The following is a 14224-nucleotide window of genomic DNA, read 5'->3' on the forward strand; positions in this document are numbered from 1 at the left end:
CAACTTGGTATAAAAAAAAGAAAGAAAGAAAGAAAGAAAGAAAGAAAGAAAGAAAGAAAGAAAGAAAGAAATATCCATGAATTGAGTCAGACTCAAAACTAATTCAGTCTATGTCCACAAAGTAATTCCAGCAATCTCTGAAAAAATATTGAACAAACAGGAATATTGTTAACCTGTCTCACCTTTCCTGTCCATTCTGTTCACTTCACCTAAGCATTTGTTTGACTGAAACTCATTCATACACTTACTCCTCTGGAACGTATGCCATTGGCTATTCCTTTTTTCCTCTCTGTCTTTCCCCTCATGATTGTGGTTACTTCTTCTCATGTTGCATTTCCAGGCCTCTCTGCAGAAATACTGCCTCATCCTGTCTTCCTTGCATCTGACTTTTTGTTGCCTTCCCTCATTTGATTGATCTCCCTCATGGACTTCATCAAGCACCTTCTCTGTGAGATTTTCTGTATATTTCTCTTTATAATGTTGCATTTCATCACTCACTTGTGAAGGAGGCTCAGATTTGCGGATTCTTTGTTGTTCGTTGGTCTTTTTAAGCTTAAACAGTTGGTCTACTGACTTTATAATGTTGCTAGCCTGATCAATCTTCCCTGACAAACTCTCTGAAACATAACAATGAAAAGACAATGACAAAAAAAATCAAATGACATCAAAGATAAAAGAACAATTTAATAAGCAAAGTCTCAAAGTCTTGATACACTCACAATAATAAGATTAGCATTTCCTTTGGGAAATGCCAGTGCTTTAAGGAAGCAAAATAATAGTTAAGTTTTAGATAAAATTAGGTTTTAGTTTTTATGTTCAAGCTGAATTAAAGGGATAGTTCACCCAAAAATTAAAATTCTCACTTCATTTACTCACCCTCATGCCATCCCAGATGTGTATGACTTTCTTCCTTCTGCTGAACACAAACGAAGATTTTTAGAAGAATATTTCAGCTCTGTGGGTCTTTTAAGTTTCAAAATGGTGGTGCCCATTCACCAGCATTGTATGGACCTACAGACCTGAAATATTCTTCTAAAAATCTTCGTTGGTGTTCAGCAGAAGAAAGAAAATAATATCCAGGATGGTATGAGGGTGAGTAAATGATGAGAGAATTTTCATTTTTGGGTGAACTATTTATTTAATTACTTTGCTACTCCGCACATCACCTTTGCACTCCTGCAGAGGTACAACTTCATTCTGCAAGCTCATTGCAGTGATTCTCATCTTCTCGTGCTCCTCACTCCACCCTTCTTTGGTTTTTGTCCCTAAATGAATCCTAAGCTTTCTGCATTTGTGCAGATCTTCTGCAGTGTAATCAAAAAGATCTGCATTGTTTCTATCACTCCATGCAGCCATGCCATTTTGCTTTTCATTTATGCAGCCAGTTCCCATCATTCTGTACTCGTGGAATTTGCGGGCCCTTTCCTGTACCTGTTTTCTGTGCTGCAGTGTTCTCTGGCTGTTGTGAGCAAATGGCTTGATGTCTCCATACAGCAGTTTAAATGTTTGTTTGGCAGAAAATCCTGAGTTGTAGTAGTCAAGAGGAGTACTTTCAGGCCTGGGAGGATCAGTAAAACACTCCAACTTTTGTATTCTACTTTTGTCCAGTCTCATCGAAAATCTTTGCATAGTCATCTGGTCCTTTTTGTCTGACTTTTCTCTTCTTTTCTCTTTAACCTTCTCTCTGGTTTCCTTATACATTCCTGTGGCCCAACTCATCCTCTTGCATTGCTCTTTCTCTATTCCTCTCATCATCTCTTGAGGCAAAAGCTGGCCAGTCAACTCTGATCCATCAAGACCTTTTTTATAGATGTCTGTCCAAGCATCTACTCTGGACCTACTGATCTGACCTAAGAGATGTTCCGAATCAAGGCTTAAACGGCATGCTTCCTCTTCTTTGTTCTCTTCCTCTTCCTCCCAAAAATAATGGAGCAGATCCATTTTAAAAACACCATTTCTTAGATGGTCAGGCATTAGATTCTGTGTTCTAACATCTGATACATTTTGATGCTTTGTATGCTTCATTGGCTTCCATTTGAGGCTTGCATTTTCCCCTTTTGTTTGTAAAGCTATGTATGTGTCATTTCCTCGATTCATATATTCAGATGTCACATGACCACTGCAGTGCCTGTAAGCATTGTTGCTAGTGGTGGAATAATAGGGGTGAATAGGGTGGATTAGTTGCTGTTTAGGAATACAAATACTGGACTCAGTTACAAAGATTTTCAAATCAGCATCTTCCCTAAGTACGACTGGCTCAAGGTACCATTCATCTGTTCTTTTACTCGTACTGATTTCAAAATTTTCATCAGCTTCCAACATGCTGAAAACTGAACTAACATCATCTACTGCCTTCTCAGAAACAGCATTCTCTGTTTCATCTATATGTCCACCACAGAGCACAGACATCCTTTCTTTCTTTATTTCAGCTGTAGCTGTTGTTAGGATCTCATTTATGAGAAGTTTGATGGTGGAGCAGAGTTCCTCATTTCTACCCAGCTGAGAAGATGAGAGACTCTGGATGTGCATGATAGGCACAGTTATCAAGCTAATCTGCAAAAATAAAAAACAAAGAATAAACAAAACATATGCATAAGTATATTTGCACATAGACCATTCACAACAGTGCATTTTCTTTTGTAGGCCCCATAAGCACAAATAAAATTGCATAGTGATTGCATTTGGATCTCTTCCATAATCTTACAAATATAAAATAAACATGAAATTGGCATGAAAATGAACATCTTGCAAATCTTCATTTGAATGTTAAAAAGGCATCACCCATCTTTCAAGACATTAGGCATTACCCATGTTACACAAGCATTTATTAATCATTTAAGTTAATTAATAAAAATTGTTCATTGTTTGTTCATGTTTGTATATAGTGTATTAACTAATGTTAACATTTACAACTTTGATAATATATATATATATATATATATATATATATATATATATATATATATATATATATATATATATATATATATATATATATATATATATGTTGAAATTAATATTAACCAAGATTAATAAATGCTGAAAAAGTATTGTTCATTGTTAGTTCACTTTAACTAATATGCTATTGTTAACAAAGGAGCCTTATTGTGAAGTGTTATTATTAATACAATTGTTAATAAAAAATATTGTGCTTACCTCTTCTGTTTCGGGCTGATATTGCATTGCTGTCATTCCCTCCCCGGATAGCATAGGCTAAGGAACGCGACCCGTTCATTTATTCACCGCTAAAAAGAATAAATGACTGAATGTTTAACTATCGGGGGACCGTGGTTGAATGTGTTGTTCAGATTTGTCTTTGTTCTTTTATCCGCTTTCAGTGTTTACTTTTAAATTAACAACGATGTTGTAATGTTTACGTTATGATTTGAAATACTTTCATTACGCACATCCAAACAGATTATTGCCGTTCACGCGCTTTATTGTATTTTTATTTATTTATTGTTATTATTAATTCGCTATTAATGTTAGGTTATTTATATTATGTTATAGGTTAATGTAAGGATTTATTTCGGAAGGGGAGGGGTGCGTTTAAATGCATTTTTTCATAATTAATAAACATTTGAGAATTAGGACTATAGGCTTCCCTATTCAGCATTAAATTAATAATTAATGAATGGACTCGAAATGTATAGCATTTTATTTTCTGAATTGAAAGAAATGTCCCCATAAGGATAGTAAAACCAGACATTTTTGACCTTGTGGGGACATTTTGTCAGTCCCCATGAGGAAAACAGCTTATAAATCATACTAAATTATGTTTTTGAAAATGTAAAAATGCAGAAAGTTTTTGCGAGGGTTAGGTTTAGGGGTAGAGTTAGGGGATAGAATATATAGTTTGTACAGTATATAAACCATTATGTCTATGGAAAGTCCCCATAAAACATGGAAACACAATATGTGTGTGTGTGTGTGTCTGCAGTTTCTCATAATATTCAGGAAGCATTGCACTGGAGTGGAGTAATTTTTCTTAATGCATGTTATATCACCAAAGAATGTTTTGGCATTGTGTTTGTGCAAGGAGTGCTTTGATCAGTGGATGTTAATCTTGTTTTACTGGATGAAGTCTTGCCCATTATGGGGTCCATGATAAAATCTTGGTTAGGGTTCTGAGCAAACAGAAACTAATCACACCACAGAAATATACTTTATTATCCTGTTCTGTTTATTGACATGCAGTAATTGTATAACTGAGGGAAAGTCACTTTAGGGATTGGTTTATTGCAGTGCAAACTTTGGACCGTGTAATGGGGTTGATAAATTGTTTCAAAACACACCTAACACTGAGTATGCTTTACACTCAGAGCTGTCCGCTTCCACTGGAAAGAAAACTGCAATAATGATCTTTGAAATAAATAAGAGAAATAGGGCTGTTTATTATCCTGTATGAACCACTGCTAAGGTCTTATGTGATTTGTGAAAACACCTGCATGACCCATAATGGCCTTTGAAGGAGCTCAGAATCCAAGTAAGTTATTTAATTGTCATATGTTTATCTTGAACTTTGTTCCTCAAGATAAATATTGTGTTTACTATGACTTAATGAAATGGCTGTTGTAGGGACAAGAACATATCAAGTTTGAGGATTTGTTTATTGGTAAACTGAAACATTTATAATGAGCAGTTACTTGTGATAAATCATTTTATCTAGGTTGTGGCCTTAAGAAATGGCTAGGGACAACAGATGAAAATAAGACTACATTTATAGTTTTTCTGTTAATTAAGGAGTACTGTCCCTATAAAAAAAAAGAAAGAAAATCCATAAAATGTGTATGCCTACACATGCTTAGCAAAGCCACAGTTAATAGGTAACCCTTTACAGTGTCCAGTTATGACCATATATGTTCTACAATAAAGGGCCTCAGATCCCACACAAATGGATAGTTGTATTTATACAATAACAAGTCATATCATTAATTTACCATTTTATTGCTTATTATAAACTGTGATGTAATAGCAAGCATTGTTTGTAACCTTCAGTTCCTACAGTTTAATTTCCTAATTGTAACACATTTCTATAATGTTCTCCCGTCAGTAACAAATTCAATAAATGTAATTAAATTGTTATTTTATTTTTGGATTTTCTCCCCAATTTGGAATGCCAAATTCCCACTGTGCTCTAAGTCCTCGTGGTGGCGTAGTGACTCGCCTCAATCTGGGTGGTGGAGGACGAATCTCAGTTGCCTCCACGTCTGAGACCATCAATCTTATCACGTGGCTTGTCGAGCATGTTACCGCGGAGACCTAGCACATGTGGAAGCTTCATGCCATTCTCCGTGGCATCCATGCACAACTCACCACTTGCGCCACCGAGAGCGAGAACCACATTATTGCCACCACAAGGAGGTTACCCCATGTGACTCCACCTTCCCTAGCAACTGGGCCAATTTGGTTGCTTAGGAAGCCTGACTGGAGTCGCTCAGCACACCCTGTATTCCAACTTGCAACTCCAGGTGTGGTTGTCAGCGTCTTTACTTGCTGAGCTACCCAGCCCCCCTAATGTAATTCAATTTTTAAACAAAATGTAAAAAACATGAACATACTGGGTCCTAAAAGGTACTCACCCTCTGTGTCAACACTTTGATCTTTTACAGCTACATGGTATGTCTAAATAAGTTTAGATATGTAACACATTTAGATGTGTGTTTTGAGGTTATATTTTAACTTTATATACATACATTGATCTGCTTTTGCAGGTTCTTCATACTTTATGTGTTTTGGGAGAAGTCAATATATGCATGTTGAATATTAACATGAGCTGTGCATAATGTCATGTCTTCTGATTTAAAATCTTGAAGTATATCAGACTTGTCACTTTTTGAAGGAGAAATGCAACATCCGATCACGTTGAGGCTCGTCCTTCTTGGGGGTCGAAATTCTGGAAAGAGCTTTGTGGGAAATGCCATCTTAAACCAAGAAGAGTTCGTCCTCCGTGAGCGGACCACATGTATGAAAAGAGAGGCTGAATTTCAAGGGCGAAGGCTGACTGTGGTGGACACCCCAGGCTGGTGGTGTGACTTCTCAGCACAAGACACACCTGAGCTGGTTAAGAGAGAAATCAGACGCAGTGTCTCCCTAAGCCTCCCAGGGCCGAATGCTTTTCTCCTGGTGGTCAAAACAGACTCTACATTCATAGAAAAGCGGAGAAGAGCTGTAGAAGAGCATCTGGAACTCCTTGGAAAGACAATTTGGAGTCACACTCTGGTGCTGTTCACCAAGGGAAAACATTTAGGAGATACATCATTTGAGGAACATGTTAAGGCATCAGGTAAACCCCTCCAGTGGCTCCTGAAGAAGTGCAGTGGCAGGTTTCATGTGCTGGATATCCAGGGAACATGCAATGCCACCCAGATAAAGGAAATTATGGGGAAAATTGACAAAATGGTGACAGGAAATCCCCATTTTGAAATGGATGACAACACTTTACAGGAAATTGAGGACAAGAGGAAAGAAGTGGAGCTAAAGGCTCACCAGAGATTGATAAGGATAAACAAAAAGAGAGCTACTCTGAAAGGTGAGATCATTAAGGCACTTAAAGTTTTGAGAAAGTTGTATTGTACATAATGTCACAGTGCAACTACATCTGAATTGTCTTTAAAAATATGCATTAAATTATTCTTTCCCTTCCTTCCATCAGTGCACTCATATCACCTCCAAAACTTTAGACTTGTCCTGCTCGGAGCAAAGGGGTCAGGGAAGAGCTCGACAGGAAAAAGCATTCTAGCAGCAGGAAGTGACCAAACGTTTACAGCAAAGAGGCGGACCACACGAAGCATGATGGAAACATGCATAGTGGCAGGAAGGCATGTGACAGTGGTGGACACACCTGGTTGGTGGATGAACTACTTTGCCCAGGATTCTTCAGCTTTTGACAAACAGGAAATAGTCAACAGCATGTACTTGTGTCCACCTGGTCCTCATGCTTTCCTTTTGGTGGTGCGAGTGGACAGGTCATTCACAGAGACCTACAGAAGAGCGATTCAAGAGCATGTAGAACTTATTAGTAAGGAAATCTGGAATCACACTATAGTCGTCTTCAGCTTTGGAGACTGGCTTGGTGACACAACCATCGATCAGCACATTGAAAGTGAAGGAAAAGCCCTTCAGTGGCTTGTGGAGAGATGTGGAGACCGCTATCATGTTCTAAACAACAAGAGTCTTGGGAATATGTTCCAGATCACAGCACTACTGGAGAAGATAGAGGAGATGAGAACAGGAAATGGGGTGAGCCACATCAACATAGACAAGAGTGTTTTTAAAGACATTGAGAGAAAACAGAGAGAAGAAGAGAACAGAGTAAAACTGCGGTGGGACAATGTTTTACGACGAAGGTACAACTTGAGGGCTTTCAAGGGTAAGTTAAATGGATAGTTCATCCAAAAATTCTGTCATGATTTACTCACCCTCATGGTGTTTAAGCCCATATGACTTCTTATTCTTCTAGGGATCCCAAAAGGAGATGTTAGGCAGAATGTTAGCCTCACAATCACTTTCATTTAAACGTTTTTCCATCCAGAGTTACTAGCGAAAATGTAAAGGTTTTTTAATGCTTCTAAAGTTGCAATCACACCTACTTTGTAAAAACTATAGAAAAAGTGTTTGTTTTTTATTTTATGTTTTTTAGTTTTTGATCGTACACCAATGGCATATACTGTAATGCAACTCGAGGTGCTGAAGTCAACTAGAAATACACCTACCTATATCTGTGTAAAAATAAAATAATAACGCTACCACCTATCAAAGGTTATTTTCACCTGTAGTTTTGCTCCAAAATCATAGATGACAATATCATTTTTACTTCAAGAAAAGTATTAACAAAATAAAAAATGGTTCATTTGGCCTAGGAATAACCCTATATGACTTTCTATTCAATTGTTTCCTCTTAACAGAACAGGTGCAGCTGCCCACATCCGTACGAGTCATTCTTCTGGGTGGCAAAAACTCTGGCAAGACCTCTGCTGCCAAGTGCATTTTGGGAAATGAGGGACTAGAGATTGACAGCCAAAAACCCACGAGAGGTACTGTTATGTTCAACGAGAAAAACGTTGAAGTTGTGGACACAACAGGCTGGACCACAGAGTGTCCAGATACTACAGAGTTCCGCAGGCAACATCTCAAGGACTGGGTTTCTGGGTCGGCCAGTGGGATCTGCACCCTACTGCTGGTAGTCAATGGCAGCTCCTCATTTACATTAAAGAACTTGAAAGTGGCTGACGAACATCTGCGTGCTCTGGGAGGGAACGCATGGAGCTGCACCATTGTGTTGTTCACAAATGGAGACTGGCTCGGTGAAGTTAGTGTGGAACAGTATATTGAACGTGAAGGAGAAGCACTACAAACGCTGATGGAGAAATGTGGAAACCGATATCATGTTTTTAACAACAAGATCAAAGACAGTGGCACTCAGGTTGCAGAGCTGATGCAGAAGATTGAAGAAATGGTTTTAGAACAGATGCTAAACAGTACCGAAAATCAAGGGAATATTAAACAACCTTTGGTAAATGGTGTATTGAAGTTAGATGGAAGTATACAGATCGGGGAAGAACAAATAACCCCTTTAAGCAGCTCTACAAACATCAATCATGGTAGGTTATCAATCTTATTGTGCACAATTGTACTGTAGAATACTAGGATTGCATCTCATCCATTATTACATAAATATAAATATTATGTATGTTTAATGTTGTAATGATGTATCGGTATAGGGATGGGAATCGTATGTAATTTAATTAATCTGTTTCTGATTGCTCTTAACGATTCAGGTTCCTTACTGGTGATATTAATTATTATTTTAGTAGTTTAGTACCACTAATTACAACCAAACTAATAATGTATATCTTTAACTGCACACTGTCATATCAACAGCCATCCAGTATCAACAACCATCCAGCGCTGATGCTTTTTAGTGTAGATTTAAATAACAGTAAGTTAATAAGAGTAATTTGTTTGGGGATTGGGTTATACTGGTCACCAGTATGTTTAGCGCTGCTGATTCAATAGCGGTGTTGCAGTGCCAGTAGTGAATAGTGCAAGAAACTGTTTCTCATTGCTCTGTCTGCACTGGCTGACGAATGCACGCTCAAGAACTGTTAACGGAACCGAAAGTCATGGAAATCCCTCATTTCCGGTATTTAAAAAAATATTCCCAACACTCCGTTTCAGTGTTTATAATTCTTTTTGTAACAGGTGATACTGACGTTCCAGGAGAGCATCAAATGACTGGGTTCTCTGGACATCCGCTCCCTTCTTCTTCCTGTGATTCGAGAATCACCATCACAGACTCCAGCCTTTCACAGAGTGAAGATCAACAACTGACCTGTATAAATGGCAGATTATATAGGAACTCATTGCCGAAAAACAATCAGCAAAGACTGGTAGTCGTGCTCAACACCTCTGAATGGTTTCACTCAAATATACCATGGGGGATTGATGTGAATAGAACAAGTAGGCCTGAATTACCTCCTCTTGCTGTGCTCAATTTTACACCAGCTGAGCAATCCAGGAATGAATTACGAATGTTGAGGAACGGATCACAGGAGGGAAGGTTTTTTGAGCAGTCCTTTCCACAGTCTCAGACGAGGACACCTTACACAGGCCAAACTGCAAAAAAAAGAGCCTTTGTGGATTTTGTCCAATCAGGGAGCATGCAGGACTTAATCGACCAATGGGGCGACAGTAACATTGAGGAACTGGAGGCATTCATAGATTCTTATTTTGAGATGGTGTGGCAGGAAGCTATGAAAGAGGCTGAAGCAAAGAAATGCAGCAATGCAACCCCAATAAACTGTGAATGTTCAGAGAAAGATCAAGAACATCTGGCCTCAATTGACAGGAAGCTGTCTAAACTTGAAATCCTGGAAGAAGTTCAACGAGACCTGCTGGAGCTGAAGCATAGCTTCAAGCACTGTAGTAGGATATTTCTGGAACTAAATGACAGGAGTAAAGAGACAAATAATCCCTGCCGACACACTGAGGCAACAGGGTCAGCAGTAAGTGAGGAAAGGGATTAAATAGATGTAAAGCGAATAAAACTGTCGAGTGCTGAGTGATAAACCTTCATAAAGACACCAATAATAATCAATGTCCACAGCCTGGGGCTTTGACTATGGCACACAACCATCCTGACATTGTTTTGACAACTTAATGCAACATCACAACATTAATTTCAATCCAGAGTTGCTTTACTTTTTTAGCCGAAGTCTTGTATTGATGACGGAGAGTCGAACCAATCTGTAAGGTCTTCTCCAACACACCCCAAAGACTTTCAATGGGGGGGTCAGGACTCTGTGGTGGCCAGTTCATGTATGATTCTCATACAGTTCCTTATACTCACTGAACCACTCTTTCACAATTTGAGCATGAAAATATTGGCATTGTCGTCCTGGAATATACCTGTGCTGTCAGGGAAGAAAAAATCCATTGATGGGATAACCTGGTCATTCAGATAGTCAGCTGGCTTCGTTTTATTCATAACACTTCCTCCAGAGGCTTGTACACTGGGCACAATGCATGACGAGTGCATTGCTACATACGCTTCCCTTTTTACCATGACGCGCCCATTGCTTTGGGATTGCGTAAATCTGGACTCATCAGACCACATGACCTTTTTCCATTGCTTCATAGTCCAGTCTTTATGCTCTCTAGCTAATTTAAGTAGTTTTTTCTTCTGACATGGTCGTTTAAGAAATGAGAAGCTACACACTGCATCAGTTAGGGTTCAAAAATTGTTGCCAGATGAAACATATTAATCACTGCAATAATGATCCAATCATAGGCTCTTAAGTATCTGCTTATTTAAATCCAAATGATGACTTTTTGTTTTTGGCCAGGCAGTAGTATTTCTTGTCAAGGTTGGTCATTACTATAACTATATTCTCGTCCTACATCCAGAGGAGACCACGTTTGAGAATTCTTTATTTTTGGGCAAATATTTAACTACATGTCTGAAGCCCAAACATGTGTGGTGGTGCATGAGACTGTTCTGATATGAACAAGTTCCCTTAATTGTAATGAAATTACTTTTGCTTTCTGCAGATCAAAAATATACCAAGGAAGAAATGACAATTGTGAAATTCTCTTGAACTGTAAAAAATGCTTCAGCTATAAAGGCATCTGTGTACAACTGACATATCAAATCACTTACTGAAGCACTAAAGCACCTTTTCTGAGAATTGAAAGCAGTTTAGAAACCTGAATTAATGAATCGCAATTACAACTAGATTTGTAAATTTTCTGAAGAAAATTGGAGTGGTGCTTACCTGTGAAAAACTCAAGGTTGCCCTAGGCATTATGTTTTTTTCTTAACTTATTAACTTAATCCTAACAATGAAACAATGTACGTGTGGTACCTCACCTGTGCTCACAGACTCAGAAGAAGATGATCTCTCTGTTTGCAGGTCAGCAGCTGGGACCGTGTTTGAGTCTAACATGGAGGAGTGTCTAACTCCTCCATCTTCCCATAATCCATGATGCAGACAGAGGGAAGTCAGTGGGAGAAAAATAACTGTACACAGACTGACACTGCTTCTACATGAGTTCAAAAACTAAACTCAAATTATTATTATTTTAATAAATTCTATTTAAAAGGACCCAATTCACAAATCAAGATTCTAATGCAAATACTGTCTGCCTTTTACATTTACATTATGCATTTGGCAGACACTTTTATCTAAAGCGACTTACAGTGCATTTATTACAGGGACAATCCCCCCGGAGCAACCTGGAGTTAAGTGCCTTGCTCAAGGACACAATGGTGTTGACTGTGGGGATCGAACCAGCAACCTTCTGATTAACAGTTATGTGCATTAGCCCACTACGCCACCACCACCAGGAAATCTAAATCCATTATTTTACAGATGTCTCTCACCTTCCTCTCTTGTGGTTCTCTGAGCAATTTGCAACGTTGTATTATGGCACTTCTCACATTACTGCCTCCTTAGGATAAATCGCTTCTGTTGTGTTCCTCATTTGTAAGTAGCTTTGGATAAAAGTATCTGCTAAATGAATAAATGGAAATTTACTATAATTATTTAGATTTAAATGCTGAACACCCTCAAGTATGTTATTGATGAATCCAATAATCTCAATATTATATTATAATCTCAATATTATAACTCAAACAATACAATTCAAAACTATTTTCAAATAAATATTACAGGTGTTCTGAAAAAGATTTAAACTGATCCAAATGCAATCTATAAAAACACATCTTTGTGCAATAAGAGTAGACCACAATTTCTCAAATGTAATTCATGATTCCCATATATATATATATATATATATATGAGAGAGAGAGAGAGAGAGAGAGAGAGAGAGAGAGAGAGAGAGAGAGAGAGAGAGAGAGAGAAAGAGAGAGAGATGGAGTTTAGATAAAAACTGCACTTAATGAATTTCCGGTTCGCTGTATAACTAAAGAAAAATAAAAGCGGAACATTTAGCAGCAACAGTAGAAATTTTGTGAGTGTGTCGCATGGTTGACAAAAGAAAAATATAAATTCTTCTAGCTTTAAGAGATCCAGATTTGTTGGACCAAGTATAGACTCTACAAGCACTGTTGAAAAACGCTGAGGATCTACCAGTGTAAAACTACCACACAGCCATAAAATAAGGTTATTGTACGATTAAGAAGCAGTTCTTGTGGGAAATCTGACTTGTGCATCAGGAGTTTCATTAAAGTCTCCAGCTATAATCAAATAGGCATTAATAAAGTGATTGTATATTAATAAGTGTCCCCCCCAATTGTTTAAACATACATATAAGTATGCAATGTGTGAGGGTTATGCCAATAAACATTACAGAGTATGAATACTACATTTTCGGTCTTGCATACTTTTACGATCCATCTACCCTCATTCGATGAAAGAGATTCTAAAATGTCACCCCTGAATTTATGCTTCAAAATTAAAGTACCAGCCAAACAATTAGAACTGTGACTCATAAAGAGTGAATTTTCCCACTGAGTTTTCCAAACTTTGGAGTCTGATTCACATGAATGTGAACAAAAATAAAATCTACATTACTGCATTTATAATACAAAAATCAAGCTTTTCTTTTCATAGTTTCTCTTAAACCTATAACATTAAGAGAGGCTAAACTGAAATAGGTAAACTCAAAATAATGCATAAACAACAATTAAACACTAGTGCAACAGGAAACAGCTTGTGAACCAAACAAAAACCGACTTTGGCTTATAAAAATTGTCTTCTCTACCTTGAACAAAGCAGAAGGTGATTAATCAATAATGTCTCCAACGTGACATCATTAGAACATGTAACGGCAGCACGGTTGTCCATGCAATTCAGCAGAGTACAGATGTTGTTCCTTTGACTATATCAAGTGCCATTACCCTTCCATCTCCAAAGTTCCAATCTGTTGTTTATTTTGCTTCAATTTTCTGTCTGTCAATGAATGCAAACAATGGAGTTAGAATTGCTTCTAATTCAGAGACAAATGGAAAGCGACTCACAAACAGAAAGTTGGTTCACAAATAAATTGAATGAGATCCACAAATATATGTTAGTTTCAAAAAATAAAGTGAATTCTCAAATAAATAAAATGAGATATAGATAAATATATTTTTTTACTTTCTTTGTGGCTCGCTTGCTGTGCATTTGTGGATGGCAGCTGATATTTGTGAATTCTGAAACATTTCTTGCCAGAGCTGCAGGCAATCCACAAATAGGTGGACTCATCGTCTACTCAAGCCAATCAGATAACGGCCACATTACTCGGACCAATCGTAGCACGTTCTATCTTCAACCAATAATCTTTGTTTTAATATTAGGGCAGGATCAGAGTCACAGTGCTCTCATGAGCATGGAATCAAGCACACACAGTTAAGTTTCAAGGCTGCAAATTCTTAAGAAATGGACGCCATCAGAGGAATACTGTGACTTAAGATTTGTATAATTTTCTCTCAGTTATAAACTTGTGTAATGTATATGTCGACTGCTGAAAATTGCTCATTTGTAGAGTATCCTGATCAATAGCTGTATAGCTACGCTAACCTTTTCTTTGCTAAAACCTTTTCTCTTAATGCTACTTGGCAGATCCAAACAGACACACTACTAGACACTACAAAATATCAGTAGTACAGATTGTGCCTTCATAAAACATGAATCATTAGGTGATCTTAGGAGCACAAACGTATATTAATACTCAACAGTATATTTCACAGTGTACAAGATCTGCTATGCCAATAATTTGG

The 14224-nt window shown here is 37.7% G+C and overlaps 1 protein-coding gene across 1 annotated transcript; it reads left to right on the forward strand.

Annotated features, from left to right (window-relative positions):
* Positions 1–4344: 4344 nt before the first annotated feature.
* si:ch211-214j24.15 (GTPase IMAP family member 8) lies at positions 4345–11295 on the forward strand. Its single transcript, XM_052118917.1, has 5 exons — positions 4345–4486; positions 5843–6532; positions 6656–7372; positions 7908–8603; positions 9205–11295. Exons 1-5 carry the CDS (start codon positions 4459–4461, stop codon positions 10026–10028), a joined length of 2955 nt encoding a protein of 984 aa, XP_051974877.1. The 5' UTR covers positions 4345–4458; the 3' UTR covers positions 10029–11295.
* The last annotated feature ends 2929 nt before the right edge of the window (positions 11296–14224 follow it).

Source organism: Xyrauchen texanus, chromosome 45, assembly GCF_025860055.1.
Source record: "Xyrauchen texanus isolate HMW12.3.18 chromosome 45, RBS_HiC_50CHRs, whole genome shotgun sequence".
Lineage (NCBI taxonomy): Eukaryota > Metazoa > Chordata > Actinopteri > Cypriniformes > Catostomidae > Xyrauchen > Xyrauchen texanus.

What these genes read in the sequence shown, in the direction of transcription:
- si:ch211-214j24.15 (XM_052118917.1), top strand. Translation starts at nt 4,459, where the DNA reads ATGGCCTTTGAAGGAGCTCAGAATCCAA. An exon ending in TGAAGGAGCTCAGAATCCAA is followed by an intron (nt 4,487 to 5,842) that starts GTAAGTTATTTA and finishes CACTTTTTGAAG; the next exon opens with GAGAAATGCAACATCCGATC. An exon ending in AAAGAGAGCTACTCTGAAAG is followed by an intron (nt 6,533 to 6,655) that starts GTGAGATCATTA and finishes TCCTTCCATCAG; the next exon opens with TGCACTCATATCACCTCCAA.